Source organism: Labeo rohita, chromosome 20 (genome assembly GCF_022985175.1).
Source record: "Labeo rohita strain BAU-BD-2019 chromosome 20, IGBB_LRoh.1.0, whole genome shotgun sequence".
Classification (NCBI taxonomy): Eukaryota; Metazoa; Chordata; class Actinopteri; order Cypriniformes; family Cyprinidae; genus Labeo; species Labeo rohita.
The window spans coordinates 11,961,222-11,979,210 of NC_066888.1; the positions used below are offsets into that span (position 1 = coordinate 11,961,222).

Sequence of the window (17,989 nt, forward strand, 5' to 3'; positions counted from 1 at the left end):
AAAACTCCTGAAATATTTGAACGTATATGATGCGTATTTTTAATAAACAATATATATTATACAAAATAATTATTTTTATATATCTAATTAAATTATGTAATTTGCAGTGCGTCATGGGATTGTAGTTCTTTCCCTCATTAAAGCCATTAAAAGTTGTGATTCACCTCATAGCAGGTTGACTTGGTTCACGGCTTATAACCTTTTAACAAAGACTTTGTTTTCCCCCAAAGCAAAAACTAATCAGAAAAACACTTCCGGAACCAAGGCTATTGAAAAAGTGGGTGGGAACTAATGCACTCTATACTGCTTTTATAAACCGTCAAGACACCTGGTGCTTTATAGCTATTGTCTGCCTCCATTCCCCAGTAAAAGTTGGCTCTAATGCGAGACCGGGTGTCCCTGCATCATTGTCTCCAGTGCAGCTGTCTTGTCGAATGCCACCTAACATGACATACGCTCCCAGCTCCTTGTTAGCTCAGGATCAGGGTATTGACCTTTGACACTCTTTGTGTGTTCCCAAAGCAGCTCAGTTTGTCAGGATGTGCTTCTTGGCTCCAGTGAGGAATGAGGGTTTTACGCATGCATGCGCCATGGAATTACAGGTATGTGCTACTTGAACGAAATTATGCAGTATGTTCGTCTTTAAGAGGCGTATATTATTATTCTGCTCGAATAAACTTGGTGCTGTCGTATTAAGGACCACCAATAATGTGATTTTATGCACAAGTGCCAAAGCTTGTTCTAAAGCCATGTGGCAACATCTTTGAGGACTTTCTAGCACAGAAGAATTAAAAGGCCAGATTTATAGCACAAGTTTATCTTTATCTATAGCTATAATTAACCTTCTAGGTAACCTCAAAAAGAAGTCAATCCAGGGTAAAGACCTCTTGTTTTAGAGGTAACGTCCACTAATTACCAAGAGAGAGAGCGAGCACACTGTTGCACTGTGGGATACGTTTAATCCTACTTATCGTTGCGTGATAGTTACATGCTCGGATAAATTGAGCAGGCTTATGCCTATTTTTGGGATTCTTCTTAAACGCCTATTTTTGTCTATCTGTCTGCCTCTCTATCAATCTGTACTGAAATTATTAATTAAGGCAAATAATAATCAATCTGGATTGCAACTGTAGGTGGAGTGCCCCCTGCTGGCAACAACGTTATATGGCCACCACGATTCAAAACCTCCTTTCAGAAAAAAAGCAGTGAAATGTTGCTTAACCCAGGTTAAAACAATATTAAAAGGCTAAATGATCTAAAAGAAGCCCTATAAACACCGTAAAATGATACATTTTTGATCAACGATACAAAAAGCAGTAAGTGAGGATGTAAGTGCTGCACTTTTTAATAAATTCATACTTCAGTCATGTTCTGTACAGATTACAGAATATTACTTACATCCATGTTGGATGATACAATCAGTGATTCTGCAAGGCACAATGTCGGATTACTGAAAACTCTGAGGAGATAACGCTGAATGTCGGGAGGTGAATGTAATGCAGTGTACTGAATATTGCATTCTCAATCAGCCAGAAAACTGACTTTGTCTAATATTCAAATTTTCCAGGTTTTCAGTCAAAACCAAAAAAATATATATATAGTGCTACATTTCCTACCTGAAGAAACCCACATGATAATAACTGGGTGACTATAACCAATCCTGGCTGAAACAACATATAAAAGAAGTGAAATAAAATATATGTTAGAGGAAAAACAAGTGTAACATGAATATTGACCAGTTAATATAAGGGTGTAAAAAGGGTCAAGTTTTGATTAACACTTCAGTGCAGGAGGAAATATACTGCACCTCACTTCCATCAGGTTACAACACACATAAGGCAATGCAGAACACGCTTGAGGAAGGCCACTAGGCAATGCTCCAAACTGCACCTTCACACTGATCACAAGTCGCGTTTCTATTAAATGAGAAACAAACTCGTCTTGCATCTGTGGAAGCTTATTTCTGTGACAGAATAAAAAAAAAAAGTTAACATTTAAAAATGATCACTACATAAATGAGACTTTTTTTTTTCTTTCAACTGAGTATTATAAACTCACAATGGTGAGTTTATATCTCATAATTCTGACTTTTCCCTGTTACTGAAGTCAGAATTGCAAGATGTAAACTCAGAACTCTGAACACGCAATTCTGAGAAATAACTGTAATAACTATCAAATAAAGTTGCAATTGCCTTTTTTTTATTTTTTTATAAATAATGTTTTGTGACTTTATCTCATAATTCTGACTTTTTCCTCACAATTGACATTTGTAAACTCGCAATTATTTTTTTTTGTCAGAATTCAACTCTGCTCAAAATTTTATATCTGAAAATTCAGACTTTTCACACATTTCTGAAGTCAGAATTGTGAAATATAAACTCACAACTGGGACAAAAATTCATAATTGTAACTATATTTTTAAAAAGTGCAACTGTGACTCTCATAATTTGGACTTTTTCCCCTCACAATCAAGATTTAGAAACTAAAACTGCTCAAAAATTGTTTATACCTCAAAATTCAACTCCTTACTCAAAATTCTGACTTCTCGCACAGTTCTTAAGTCTGAATTACACAATATAAACTTAGAATTACAAGATATAAACTTGCAATTCTGACAAGAGTTTGAATTGAGATAAACTCACAACTGAGAGAGAAAAAAAATTAGAATTGTGTGTGTTTTTTTCTGATAATTCAGACTTTTTTTCTTACAATCAAGATATAGAAACTAAAACTGCTGAAAAATTAGTTCAGTTCTGAAGTCAAGAATTGCAAGATATAAACAGAATGGTGAAATATAAACTCACAGCTAAGAGAAAAAATATATAACTGTGACAATTCATGTTTTTAAAAAGGGTAATTGTGACTTTGCCTCATACTGTTCAAAAACTTTTGACTGATAGTGTGAGAAGTTTTTTTTTTTAAGTCTCTTCTGCTTACCAAGCCTGCATTTATCTGAACCAAAATACAGCAAAAGCTGTAATATTGTGAAATAGTTTTACTATTTAAAATAACTGATTTAAATATATATTTTAAAATGCAATTTATTCCTGTGATCAAAGTTACATTTTCAGCATAATTACTCCAGTCACATGATCCTTCAGAATATGCTGATTTGCTGTTCAAGAAACATTTTTTATTATTATCAATATTTAAAAGAGTTAAATACAGTTTTTTTCAGGATTTTTTGATGAATAGAAAGATCAGCATTTATCTGAAATAAAAAGCTTTTGTAACATTATACATTGTATCATTCTGTATCACTGTATCATATTATACACACACACACACACATACATATATACACACATATATATATATATATATACATATATAATGAAGAGTTCCGATGCAAAAGGCTCCAAATCATCTGACATTTTTCTTTAAAATAAGCATTTTTAAAATAAGCCCTTCTAATTGAGCTGTGGGATTTAGAGAGTTTTAAGTAAAAGTATTTGATGGACGTATACTATGTGTCAAAAGCATTCACTCAGTATCATTATCTCATTTTTGATCGAGGTGGCTTTTAGCTGGTTTTGCATCTGAACTCTTCATATATATAGATATATAGAGATAGATAGATAGATAGATCAAAAGTTATGAAAAATCTGTTTGAGATAAATGCTGTTCTTCTGAACGTCCTATTCAAAGAAATCTGAAAAAAAAAAAAAAAATAATAATAATAATAATAATAGTTGAGCAACAAATCAGAATATTAGAATGATTTCTGAAGGATCACGTGACTGGGGTAATGATGTTAAAAACTCAGCTTTAAAATCACAGGAATAAATTACATTTAAAACATATTCAAATAGAAAACAGTTATTTTAAATAGTAAACATATTTCAGAATTTTACTGTTTTTGCTGTACTTTGGATCAAATAAATGCAGGCTTGGTGAGAAGAGACAAAAAATCTTAAAAATCTTAGTGTAATTCTGACTTTTTTCTCAAAATTGAGATTTATAAACTCCAAATTTAATTTTTGTCAGAATTCTGAGTTATCATTCAACTCAAAATTCTGACTTTTCAAACAGTTCTTACGTCAGAATTGCACGATATAAACTTAAAATTGCGAGATATAAACTTGCAATTCTGAGAAAAAGGTCTGAATTGTGAGATGTAAAATTACAACTGACAGAAAAAAAAAATCATAATTAAGACTTATAATTAAGATGGGGGCTCTAAAAAGGATAATCGTGACTTGTAAGAGTCAGAATGAGTTATTAAATTCTACTCAAAATTCTGAGTTTATCAATTCTTTACACAGTTCTGAAGCCAGAATTACATGATATAAACAGAACTGTGAGATATAATTCTGAGAAAAAAGTGACTTAATTGTGACTTTTCTTGCAATTGAGTTATAAAAAAAAAAAAATTGTTAAGCAATTATGAAGTTAACATCTCACAACTGACTTTGACTTTTTTGCAATTCTGAAGTCTTATTTTTATTTTAAAATCTTTTATATTTTTATTTTTATATAAAATCTGTTTTTGCAAATTTGACTTCTGACAAATTCTAAGAATTTCTCAGAACTGTAAGAAACAAAAGTCAGAATCGTGAGATAAAAGGTCGCAATCATTTTTTGTTATTCTATGATGGAAATAAGCTTCCATACAGATCAGTGTGAAAGAGCAACATCTACCAGCAACAAGGTTTCTCATTAGTGGTAGCAGATACTGCCAATAAACATCCCAGAAGAACACAACTGCTGTCCACAGCAATAGACGATCCTTCCATCACAGGTCTTGAAAAATCACAATTGTCAAATCCGAAAAATCCGGTTGCGTTAATATGGCACAGCATATAAAAATAAGGATGGGGGCCAGGAAGTGGTATCCATACAGTATCCAAATTCCAGCATTGTCAGATTTGATGGACAGCAATATGGACCAACGGCCCATGCGATTATCTCAAGTGGTGATTGGCTAAAATGAGTTCCTGACCGAGTGCCGTGACATCAAGACAACACGCCGTCCTGGTCCATACTGCTTCCTAACGCTTCAATGTCATTGCTTATGTCTGAAATCATGCGGTCCCACTCGTCGCCCTCAGAGTTGGCCGTTCCTTCATCCGAACCGCCCGCAGCACCGTTTCCATTAGTGGTGGAGTCTGACGCAGAGCTTGTCGTACGTTTGTAACGGCCAAAGCTGTCCGTTATGATGCCGCGGCCGTCCTTCACGCCGATGGTTTCCAAAAAGTTCTCAAAGTGTTGGCTGTCCTTCTCAGGAATGAAAGGCCGTAGTCCTGGAGTGGAGAAAACAGAAGTAATTTCAACAAACAAATGTGAGGTTTGATGTACCATTTAAACACCCCAACATGTAACTAACCCAGGAGGAGGAACTTCCTGCTGTCTCCATAAAGCTGACGCAGGTTGATACAGAACTCGTGAATGGAGGCTCCGTTTCTGTATTCACGTAAGAGTGTGGCAAACTGCTGAATCTCCTGAGACGACAGCTTTGTCCTTAACTATTACAGGGGATGATAGCAAAAGTGTAAAAGTGAAATCTGCAATGCATTCAATATGCAAAAACTAATTATAGACTGAGAAAGAGAAACTAACAACAGACATCCAAATGTCTTTTTATACACTCCACTGAACACTCACTGTGGTCATGTAGTCTTGTAGCAGTTCAGCAGCTGTTGTGCTTAGTTCACTGTCACTGGCTGTTATGGTTTGTGGCGAGGCTGGGGTGGAAGAGGGGGAGGGGCTAGAGGAAAGCCCCGCCTCTAGAGAACTCTGGAACGAACTGGGATTGGATAAAACGCAATGGTTACTCAATTCAAAAGATAAAATGCTGCATTACTGCAGAGGACAGTTGAAGAGATACTCACAATGTGCTCGCCTCAGTCTCAAACACTTCTTTGACATCTACTTTGCTCGAGGAGTCTTCTTTTTTAATTGGAAAAATGAGGACAGTATTTAGAAACAGTTCAAGTTCCGTGTGATATTAACAGGCTAAGCTTCAGGAAGCATAAATATGGTTCCAATAAACCACCCTAGAATAAATAGTGATGTGAAACTGACTGTGGTCTGTGGTTTTAGGCAAGTACAAATTTACTGGGAAATCCCAAAATGATGAAGCTGTTGCCTACTCACCACTGCAGATCGAGAGATGCCTGATGGGGGTTGTGGCTCCATCAAAGATGGCCCTGTCCAGGAAGTCAATGGTGGACTCTGTGTAGACGATCTGGAAGACTTGACTGAGTAGAAGACAGAGCTCCTCAGCTGCAGCCTGCAAAACCAGAGTTCACAATAATCAAGCCAATGCTGCTTTTATCGAAAGTAACCGTACATTGCACAATAGTAGTTTTCGCAATAAATGGCTGACACAAAAACTCAATTCTGTGTGGTTTGTTAAACATAGACAAAATAAGGTTCTTTTGAAAGATTAATTCACTTCAAGAATAAAAACCTCCTGATAATTAACCCCCATGTCAAAGATGTTTGTCTTTCTTTCCTCAGTTGAAAAGATATTAAGGTTTTTGAGGAAAACATTCCAGGATTTTTCTCCATATAGTGAACTTCAATGGGGATCAGTGGGTTGAAGGTCCAAATTGCAGTTTTAGTGCAGCTTTAAAGGGCTCTACACGATCCCAGCCAAGAAAGAATGGTCTTATGTAGCAAAACAATCGATCATATTCCCAAAAAATTAAAATTTATATACCTCTTACCCACAAATGCTCATCTTGCACTAGCACTTTTACAGCTTCACACATTACGTAATCACACTGAAATGTTCACGTGCAGTTAGTCTTCTTAGTCTGTGTACTTTAGTTTAAAAAGTTAAGGTAAGGCAAAAAACTCCACGTCTCATTTTCTCCTCCAACTTCAAAATCGTCCGACATCGTTGCTTTATCTTTTGCAAAGGGTGTTTGACTTTGACTTCGCTTTGTAAACACTAGGTCGGTACTTTCACCTATGCCACGTGTGATCTTTCACTTTCCTTTGGGGAGAAATAACAGGAGTTGATATAATGTGGGTGTCATTAGCATAACAGTGGAAACCATGGTGTCTAACTGTCCAAATAGAGGCATAAAATACAAATAGAAGCAGACCATGTACCGAACCCTGGGGGATGCCACAGGTTGATTAAGTAAAGGTTTTGTAAAAAATAACAACTTGCTGCAAGATGGGATCCTCTGATGAGCTGGTGACAAATGCTGTCCAACACAGAGCTTGAATCCGAAAGAGGAATATGAATGTAACTGAGGGTTGAGTCTTCTTTATGCTTTTATAAAGATAGTTCACCCAAAAAATAAAAATTCTGTCATTAATTAATGGCCTTCGCGACGGTCCAAACCTGTAAGCTCTTTGTTCATCTTCGGGACACAAATTAGGATATTTTTGATTAAATTCAACCTTTCCAACATGACTATAGCTGCATTTCCTTTATCCTTCAAATTGCACAAATTGAAATTGCGAATTGAAAATACACCTAATGGAAATGCGTCAATTTTGCAAAAACTCCCATATTTCGCAAAAACGTTTTTATGCTCACGAGGTGGTTTTTCAGACAATTCAAAAAAGGAATATTTCGCAAAACTGCAATGGAAAAGTTTTTCCGCATTTACAGGTCATACGGCATATGTAAAAAGTCATATGATCATTCTATGTACAATAATGTCCAAGAAACACTTGACACGTGGCCACTCTCAAGTATAAGGGGCTTTCCCTGCCATGTTTAGACTATTTACACTGCACATGTCTGTGGCGCGGCCACTGTAATCAATGCTTATGTGTATACCAGCCATGCCGTGCATGTTTCTGAAGCGACTCTCCGCGCTGCTTCTGTAAAGATACACGCATACGCCTCTTTCGATTAAATATAGCCAAAATCCGTTGGCATTACTTATCGCGAGAGGAAAATATTACGTTTTAGTCGCACAACATCGGTTTATGAAATACTTCGCAATACTTTTTGATCGGCATTTATAAAATATTGGCAAAGTTTTGCGCAAATCTGTAATGGAAACACGCCTGATGTAATGCATTTTTGGCTTAGAAGTATAAATTTGTTATTTCTTTTGGAAAATGACAGATCGTTTTGCCAGATAAGACCCTTATTCCCCAGCTGGGATCGAGTAGAGCCCTTTGAAGCTGCATTGAAACTGCAATTTGAACCTTCAACCTGCTGATTCCCATTAAAGTCCACTATATGGAGAAAAATCCTGGAATGTTTTCCTCAAAAACCTTCATTTCTTTTTTAAAAGAGAAAAATACATCTTGGATGACATGGGGTGAGAAAATGATCATGAAATTCTTATTCTGGAACTGAACTAGTCCTTTAAATGACCTAAACCAACCTTGTTGTCGACGGCCAGCACAAGCAGGCAGCAAACCTCCACAAGCACAGCCCCACTCTCTGAAAGAGAGCTCAGAGTGGGAGATTTTGACATCTCTGTACTATGACATGGAGAACCACCGGGCTCCTGAGCTGCAAGCACAAATCATACTCCATTATAATTCACAATTATTATCCTTAGAATATAAAAAGTGTTAATTTCTGTGTTTCCGTTTAGCTTTTTGTGTAATGCTCGTCCATTGTGTACCTGTTTTTAGCACCACGAGGTGAAGTGAGTCGTCTCTGATGTAGGATACAGCTGCGATGTCATGGATGGGCACGCGAAGAATGATGTCTTCTCCGTCACGCCACACGAGCTTCACATTGTATGCCGACAAACTGACAACGGCATCCTGCTCTGATGTCAGCTGGCCTGCCAACTGATGAGACTTCTGCAAAACACATAAGAGAAGAAATGTAGGAATTTATCTTTATATTGCAAAATAAGACAATGTCATTGACAGTCACTCTTACCCTGGCATTGTCAATAAGCTGCAGAACTTCTGTTCGGCTGGAGGGATTCAGATATCCAGGAACTGATGTCAGCTGTCCCAGATACTACAATGGTAATAACAACAGTAATGATACAGAGCCTTTCTAGAAAACAATATCACCTTACAGAGCATGATAAACAGGAAAATAATATGAATAATTATATCGTGGCTGGAACTACAACATAGAAACTATGACAATTATAATCTCAAGTATTGATTAAGTTTTTATGCAATGTTAAAAGTGTCTAATGTGAGTTTGAATATCACATTGCGTGACATGTATAGCTATACTGAAAGTAAGAAGAGATAGTTTACCTCAGATCTTGGAAATAAATTTACGCAAACATATACGTTAAAACTGCAAACTCAATGCGAACAAGTGTTTTCCATGACAAAGATGGTATCAGTCACTCAGTATGTAGTTTTAACATTGTTAAAAAGGTTTAATATTTATGAATTCGATTATAAACTTGTCTATTTCGCTGGGAGTGAAGTGTGCTTCTGAATGGCTGTGATATTTCAGTGATTCTGCCACGTGCTGTCGCAGACAGCCAAATTGCTTGTCGCTGGAATCGTGTCATGTTGCGTGTAGTTAGGACACAGTGTAAGAAGTTTCAGAATCTAGAAGCAGCAGTGATAAATAACCTGCAACCAACGAAAGTCCCTAACTTATTAGTTAAGGAGGGAGGGGAGAATTTACAGTAGTTGATATGAATGTCAGTGTCACCAGCATAACAGTGGAAACCATGGTGTCTCATTATCTGTCCAAATGGAGGCATAAACTACTAATAGATGCGGACCAAGTGTCGAACCCTGTAGGATGCCACAGGTTGATTAGATAAACTTTTGCAAAAATAAGAATTTTCTACAAGATCCTCTGAAAAGTTTGTGGCAAACACTGTCATATGCAGAGCTTGAATCTAAAAGAAAAATATGGTAACCGAGTCTTCTTCATGCTCTTAAAGGGACAGCTCCCCCAAAAATGAAAATTCTGCCATTAATTACCCTCATGTCATTCCAAACTTGTAAGATCACGGAAGACTGACACAGAATAGAAGAAACTGTTGAATATAGTTGTTTTGGGGTTTTTTTTGCACACAAAAAGTATTCTCATAGCTTCATAACATTATAGTTGAACCACTGATGTCACATGGACTATTTTAATGATGTCCTTACTACCTAATCAGAAAGCTCGTATTTCAAAAATATCTAAAAGGAGAAGTTTACTTCCGGAACAAAGATTTTCAAATAATTTACTCACCCCATTGTCATCCAAGATGTTCATGTCTTTCTTTCTTCAGTCGTAAAGAATTTTTTTTTTAAGGAAAACTTTTCAGGATCTCTCTACATATAGTGGACTTCTATGCTGCCTGTGAGTTTGAACTTCCAAAATGTAGTTTAAATGCAGCTTCAAAGGGCTCTAAACGATCCCAGCGGAGGAAAGAAGGGTCTTATCTAGCGAAACGATTGGTTATTTTCTAAAAATGTTTACAATTTATATACTTTTTAACCTCAAATGCTCATCTTGTCTAGCCTGCGTGTACTCTGTCTATTCTGGATCAAGACAGTTAGGGTATGTTGAAAAACTCCCATCTCATTTTCTTCAAAAACTTTGTAAACACTGGGTTGGTACTTCTGCAGCGATGTAGGACAATTTTGAAGTTGGAGGAGAAAATGAGATGGGAGTTTTTCAACATATCTTAACTGTCTTGAACTGGAATACACAAGAGTTCACAAAGAGCTAGACAAGACGAGCACTTGAGGGTTTTTTTTTTTTAAATAACAGATCGTTTAACTAGATAAGACCCTTGTTCCTCGGCCTTTGGAGCCGTTTGAAGCTGCATTTAAACAGCTGCAATTTTATTTTGGAAGTTCGCACTCGTGGGCACCATTGAAGTCCACTACATGGAGAGAAATCCTCTAAAGTTTTCCTCAAAAACAATTTCTTTATGACTGAAGAAAGAAAGAAATGAACATCTTGGATGACAAGGGGGTGAGTAAATTATCTGTACATTTTTGTTCTGGAAGTGAACTTCTTTAATTGGTGCTCTGAAGATGAACAAAGGTCTCACAGGTTTGGAACGACATGAGGGTGAGTAATTAATGACAGAATTTTCATTTTTTGGGTGAACTATGCCTTTAAGATTGACATGATGCACTGCCTTTGATGGCAACAACAAAAGACATGGGAAGTGATTTGTCTACCTTTGCTAGGAACTTTTTCCTCAAACAAAATGGTAAAATATGACTATATAATACAACAGCGTAAATCAGAAGGCAAGTAATACCTTAACTTCCTTCTCAATGTAGTCATTAAGCAGAATGTCTGGGTCGATACGGTGGTCCGGGAGAGAGAGGGAGAAGGTGTGGAGGGCCCTGCGCTCAGTGGACTTCTCCAGAGCCTTTTTATCTCTCCCTTTCTCACCTTTCAGAAACACTCGCTTGAACGGAGAAACAATACCTGGCTGAAGAAAGAAAGAGAGAAAGAGGAAATCATATCACAACCAGAGGAAGTCAAGAACAAGATTTTTTCAGTGTAACCATAAGTTTATGAGTTCGGTCAGTGGCTAGCCGTGGCAAAATGATTCTTGCTGATACACTTCACACTGACATACTGGATTTCCACTGACGACATTTTTGAATTCTGATGGGGCAACTGTTACTACAACAAGCCTGTAAGCCTAATACATCAGCCTCCATGGAAGCGCCAGATATGTTGAATTAAGTTTAGCAATATGCGGTTTCCCTAGCACAAGTAGATGTATTAACACGCTATTAACACTCATTCACATGCACTACTGGCTTAAAATCAACAACAATTAACTAGTCTCAGCACTACATTGGCTTGAGGGCTTTTATGAAACCCTATACCTTTGCAAAGCATAATGAGATCGACATTCATGGAAAAAGGCTTCCACTTACTCTGTGGTGAACCTAACCACTAATGTCAGCTTGCTACCCAACAGAAAAGTCTCTAAGCTCTTGGAAATAGTTAAGGCTGAAACCTGAAGGCAGACTGAATGTTCAGGCAACCACGCCGTATTTTAAAGTCTGTGGATTTGTAATGGTGAACAGCATACTTAAATTACGCTTAAGAAAAGAAACAAGATTTCTGCGAGCCCTACCTCTGTCTCCATGATCAGTCGCTTCGACAGCACAATAGAAACGGGCGGCGCACGACAGCTGTCCTACGCAACAGTCAAAAACCGTTGCACGCTGCTCTCAAAACAGGTCGCATGCGGCTTGTGACAAATGAGGGCTAACTCCCTCAAAGCAGCAAGAGAAACCACACCCCGCGACACACACGTGTCCCATCACAAACACTCACGTTCTGCCTCAAGCTATAGTTCATGCAATCAGGAAGAACAGAAACCACCATTTCCTGTGATGAAACACTCAAACAGACTTTGAAAAGGTACGTGAAACTGCCATCCTGCTTTAAGTTGATCTTCAATAATAGCATTCTGCTTTAATAACTGCTTTGAGGAAACAGGAGTTCAGGTGTATGTATATACTGCACACTCGTAGGTGCAAAATACTAGGCTGGGTAGGAAGTAGTTAATAAAGAGGATCTGCCAAAAATAATTATGCAACTTAAGAGTATAATAACACAACAATCCAGAAGTCTATTAAAAGTTAAGCCATATGGCTCTTGACAATAAATAAATTAAATTTTAATGATGCTGTACTATAAACATTTTATTATAGGCCTGGTTTAAATATTTTTCCATTTTATATCCACCAAGGAGTCTTTGGCCTGAACAAGGTGGAGGAGCCCTGATGTAAAGTACTCAAAAACATCCCACACATCTTAGAATATCAGCTAATTCATAACTTTCAATGTTTTCAGGTATGGGCAATGAATCCATGATGTATTCTGTCTCAGACAAGCCTAGTTCTCTCACATACTAAATTATTAAACAGTCAAGGAAGGAGACACTACAAAAACATCAACATTTCATGAGTCTGTGTCCTTCTGAAATTTCAGAAAACAAGGTGTACAGGTGATCCTCACCTGGATTAAAGACATAACCTTCGAAAGTTTGGTGTCAGTAAGAATTTTTTTTTTAAAGAAATTCATACTTTTATTCAGCAAGGACACATTAAATTGATTAAAAGTGACATTAAAGACATCTGGGTCATTCCGTGTCAAATTAACCAAATTCCCCCAGCTTAAATTTTTGATTTTGTCAATGTTTTTTCCAAAAAAAGGTAAACATGTATAATGATGAAAGCCTAAATATTAAATGTCATGGATGTATATTTACTGAGTAATCCACGATTTTGTTGAGGGGGGTCAAAATGACAGTTTTCAACTGAGATTTGGAGCCAAATTACAGGGGGCTCCAGCACCATTATGTTATTTTTACACAGAGACTAGTTGGTCTATTAGTAAAATCTACTGACTTGAGCAATCTTTGTTGCATTATGTGCCAGTGGTGACCATTCGAAAATGGGGGAAAAGCACTTTTCAAGGTTTTTCTCCAAAGTTTGCATGCCTGTAACTCGAGAGATGTTAAAGATATTTTAATACCCGTTTAGACTTTAGGTGTTAACAAACTTTCCTTTTGGCATCTTCATTTTTAAGTTTAATATGGCTCCAGGAGTATTTTGTTAAATTGTACACATTTTGAGTGGTCAAAAACAAATGTTCTGGCAAACCAGCTTTGCCATCGCAGAAATAGATTACATTTTAAAATATATTGGGGAAAAATTATATATACACTGCTGTTCAAAAGTTTGGGATCATTGGGATATTTTTTTAATTTTATTTATTTATTTTTTTTTTTTTAAAGATTTATTTTTGGGCTTTTTTATGCCTTTATTTGGACAGGACAGTGTAGATAAGACAGAAAAGCACTGGGTGAAGAGACAGGAGAGTGGGATCAGCAAAGGACCACGAGCCAGGATTCGAACTCGGGTCGCCGTGAGCGCAATTGCACTAACCACGAGGCTATTGGCACCGACGGATCATTGGGATTTTTAATGTTTTTTAAAATAGTTTCTTATGCTCATCAAGGCTGCGTTTATTTGGTCAAAAACACTGAAAATTGTAATAAAGTGAAATATTACGATGTAAAAAAAATAATTATTAGTATTCAGTGTCACATGATCCCTCAGAAATCATTCTAATATGCTGATTTATTATCAATGTTGGAAACAGTTGTGGTGCTTATTATTTTTTTGGAACCTGTGATAGTTTTATCAGGATTCTTTGATTAACTAAAAGTTAAAAAGAACAGAATTTATTTAAAATAGAAATCTTTTCTAACAATACAAACCAAGTCTGTGGTCAGTACATTTTTATTCTTTCTTTTTTGGAAAGAAATTTATAATTTTATTCAGCAAGGATGTGTTAAATTAACAAGTGATAGCTAAGACTTATATTGTTAAAAAAATAATAATAAATAAAAAAATAATAAATTAGCATATTAGAATGATTTCTGAGACTGGAGTAATGGCTGATGAAAATTCAGCTTTGCATCACAGTAATAAATTATATTTTACAGTATATTAAAATAGAAACCATTATTTTATATTGTAATAACATTTCACAATATTAGTTTTTCTTCTGTATTTTTGATCAAATAAATGCAGCCTTAATGAGCATATGAAACTACTTCTTCAAAAAAAAGTCTGACTGATTCCACATTTTTGAATGGCAGTGTATAATAGAAAAGTTATTTTAAATTGTATTTTAAATGGTAGTTTTGAGCAAAGAGACTTCTTTCAAAACCATTAAAAAAAAAAAACCAACCCCAAACTTTTGAATGGAAAAGAATATGAAAAATCTTATTGCTACAAGTTCGATGTGTTTTTATTTTAGGTTTTCTAGTGGTTAAATTACCAAGCAATCACAAAAAATTTAAAACCAGGCTTGTGTCTAAACTTTGCAAGCAGTCATTTCAAATATACAACTATTTAGTATGCTAACTGTGGATTTGCAGTGCATTTTCAAATGGTTATTATAAAACAAACTAACCAGACCTATTCAGTGTTTTTTCCCCACACTGATTTTGATATTAAATGGCTCAATGCCTCCACCCTGTGGCCGCTTCGCAGAACTGATGCTCTCAGCTAACCCAGACAACCCAAAACATGAATTCATCAACACTTAATAAGATAACTGACTAAAAGCCCAACCTTAGAAAGATTACACAACATCCTAAAAACAAAATTTTAAAAAACTATTTGCTTTGACAGGGAAAGAAAAGCATCCGCTGCACAGTGGTGATTAAGAGGCAGCAGACACAGGGGGCGTCACTTCCTGTCTAAATCTTTGGAGAACCCAACCCTCCATTCTCCCCTGAGTATGAGAAGGAAAGTATGAGCACGGGATGGAAACACCTCCCTACAAAAATGCTGAACTGATAGGAAAAGGTCACATCATACGCGCCCTGTCTGTGATCCTGCCATTCCTCATATCGGATAATGCGGTTCCTGTAGGCTTATTAACTTCGTCATCGAAAATATGAGTTACTCACTACATACACTCAAAATAGGGACAGAGAGGAGAGTTAAGGTCTGATGAACTGTACTCTCACTGTATAAACAATTCCTTCATTTTAACAAATAATACTCAAAATGTGTAAACTGCACCCTTAATTTTACAACTGAGCTCAAAATCAGTTTTATAAAGTCCCACAATTTAGAAATCTCTGCTCACTGAGTACAGCTAAAATGCACAAAACATATGTTGTATTATATGTATTTAAAATATTAGAAAATTATATTTATTTAGTTATTAATGTGTACCTGGAAAGTTTTTAAGAAAAGTCATGATGTGCTTTACATTCTAATTTTAGGTTTACAACATTGAATTTAAAAACGTATTAATATCTATGTGTTATTTTACAGTTTTGACTATTTTTTGTTCATTTTATTTATTTATATATTTAAAATTCCAATATTTTAGGATCTTGTGCATTAAGACAATCAATGTGCATATTTCTAAATTGGAGGACCATACCGTAAATCTATGTTTGTGGTTTATGAATCTGTGAGAAGCTACTGAGAGTATAGACAGACCAATACATTTACTAAATTAGTACAGATTAGTAAACACAGGCACATTTTATCGCATTTCAAATATTTTTCTACGTGGCCATAGGGGGGCTCTGTAAATCTCTGACTGAAGTATGAGTGAGATATTAAATGCCATAAAGAAACTGAGGAAAACGACAAGCGACAGATATGTGACAATCACAGTAAAGTCACATGCTGAGATTCTGTTTATTTTGGGTGATGCGTCTCAGTACCTCAACTAACGTAACGTTCAACCAACAGCAATTCCACTACTTACCCACTCCGATAATGAAAAACACCGAGTAGAGACTCGTCTAAATATAATTTAGTAACACGAATAAGATGAGAAAGTTTTATGAGGCTGAAGAGAAATAATCCAGCTGTTTATCCGTGGTTAGGCCAACAGTTTTCAGCTAACGTTACTAACCAGTTTGTGCATGATGCGCGTAAACTCTCATATTATTACAGTGTTGTCTTACCTTTTTGACTTTCTTTACGTCATCCTCCATCTCTATGTGCAAATGCTCTTCATTTTAACTGTATTAGATGCGGTGATGTCCACGAGTTCAGTGCCATCTGCCTCATACACGTCAACGGTGGCGCTTTACCGATCTAACTAAACAAAACACCGATCCAAATCACGTGTCCCTGGATCGGAAACGGACGACTAGCCTTTTTAATCGTGATTAAAACACTGATTTATTCAGAAGGAGACAGTGAGCGATAAAATGTTGTAAAATAAAACAAAAACAGCAACAAACTTTTCAATCGTGCCGCCATTTTGGGCGTAGGACGTCTACCCATAGTGCTTTGCGAGACAAACATTAAACCTCATAAGCGCATAATAAACTACACACTAAATGCGTATGGGCTTATTCATATAGCCTGAAAAGTAAAGATTTAGGTGTGTTTAGTATGTTTTAGATCGTGCATTCTTATTGCAACTAAAAAGTTAGTCTGTTTCTAGTGTAGTGGCTTTTTAAAGAGGGGACTGGGGCCCACTAGGGGGCCACAGCAAACTTCTAAAAAGACTATAAGACTTAAATTATATAATTTCAACATTTTACCTTAATTAAAATGCCATGCACATCTCAAAATGCTTATTTTGAACATATTACATGACATACATCACAAGTCAGTTTTTGAACAGTAAGATTTTAGTCTGCTCACTAAGCCTGCATTTATTATATTTAATATTTTTACTATTTAAAATAACTTTTCTATTTGAATATATGTGACCCTGGACCACAAAACCAGTCTTAAGTTGCTGAGGTATGTTTGTAGCATAGGCCAAAAATACATTGTGTGGGTCAGAATTATTGATTTTTATTTTATGCCAAAAATCATTAGGAAATTAAGTAAAGATCATGTTCCATGAAGATATTTAATAAATTTCCTTCAGTAAATATATCAAAACTTAACTTTTGATTAGCAATATGCATTGATAAGAACTTTATTTGGACAACTTTAAAGGTGATTTTCTCAATATTTAGATTTTTTGCACCCTCAGATTCCTGATGTTCAAATAGTTGTATCTCTGCCAAATATTGTCCTGTCCTAACAAACCATACATAAACATAAAGCTTATTTATTCAGCTTTCAGATGATGTATTAATCCTAATTTTGAAAAATTGACCCTTATGACTGGTTTTGTGGTCCAGGGTCACATATTTTTGTTCATGTATTCCTGTGATTTCAAAGCTAAACTTTGAAAGGGTCGCATGGTGGTTCAGAAATAATTCTAATATGCTGATTTGCTGTTAAAAAAAAACATTTATTACTATTATTATTATCAGTATTTAAAACAGTTGAGTACTTTTTCTTTCTCAGGATTATTTGATGAATAGAAATATCCAAAATTCAGCATTTATCTGAAATAAAAACCTTTTGTAACATTATACACTATGCTATTTAAACGTATGGAGTCAGTATTTTTTTTTTTTTCCCTGGAGAGAAAATATATAGAATACTTTTATTTAGCTAGGATGCTTTAAATTGACCGAAAGTGATGATAAACACTTTTATAATGTTACAAAATATTTATAATTATGAATGAATCTACTCAGCTGTTTTTAACATAATAATAATAATAATAATAATAATAATAAAAAGTCAGAATATTAGAATG

The 17,989-nt window shown here is 35.7% G+C and overlaps 1 protein-coding gene across 3 annotated transcripts; it reads right to left on the reverse strand.

Annotated features, from left to right (window-relative positions):
• Positions 1-1,321: 1,321 nt before the first annotated feature.
• ccm2 (CCM2 scaffold protein) lies at positions 1,322-16,700 on the reverse strand. 3 transcript variants are annotated; one of them, XM_051139285.1, is made up of 10 exons: positions 16,341-16,700; positions 11,124-11,300; positions 8,816-8,899; positions 8,550-8,733; positions 8,304-8,434; positions 6,097-6,232; positions 5,832-5,886; positions 5,605-5,746; positions 5,327-5,465; positions 1,322-5,243 (listed from the first exon to the last, which is right to left on the reverse strand). In XM_051139285.1, exons 1-10 carry the CDS (start codon positions 16,368-16,370, stop codon positions 4,957-4,959), a joined length of 1,365 nt encoding a protein of 454 aa, XP_050995242.1. In that variant the 5' UTR covers positions 16,371-16,700; the 3' UTR covers positions 1,322-4,956. The 3 variants fall into 3 exon arrangements, with proteins under 3 accessions (XP_050995242.1, XP_050995241.1, XP_050995243.1); XM_051139284.1 differs by having other exon boundaries at positions 5,832-5,889; positions 16,341-16,697; XM_051139286.1 differs by lacking the exon at positions 16,341-16,700 and adding an exon at positions 11,961-12,088 and having other exon boundaries at positions 5,832-5,889.
• Positions 16,701-17,989: the final 1,289 nt, after the last annotated feature.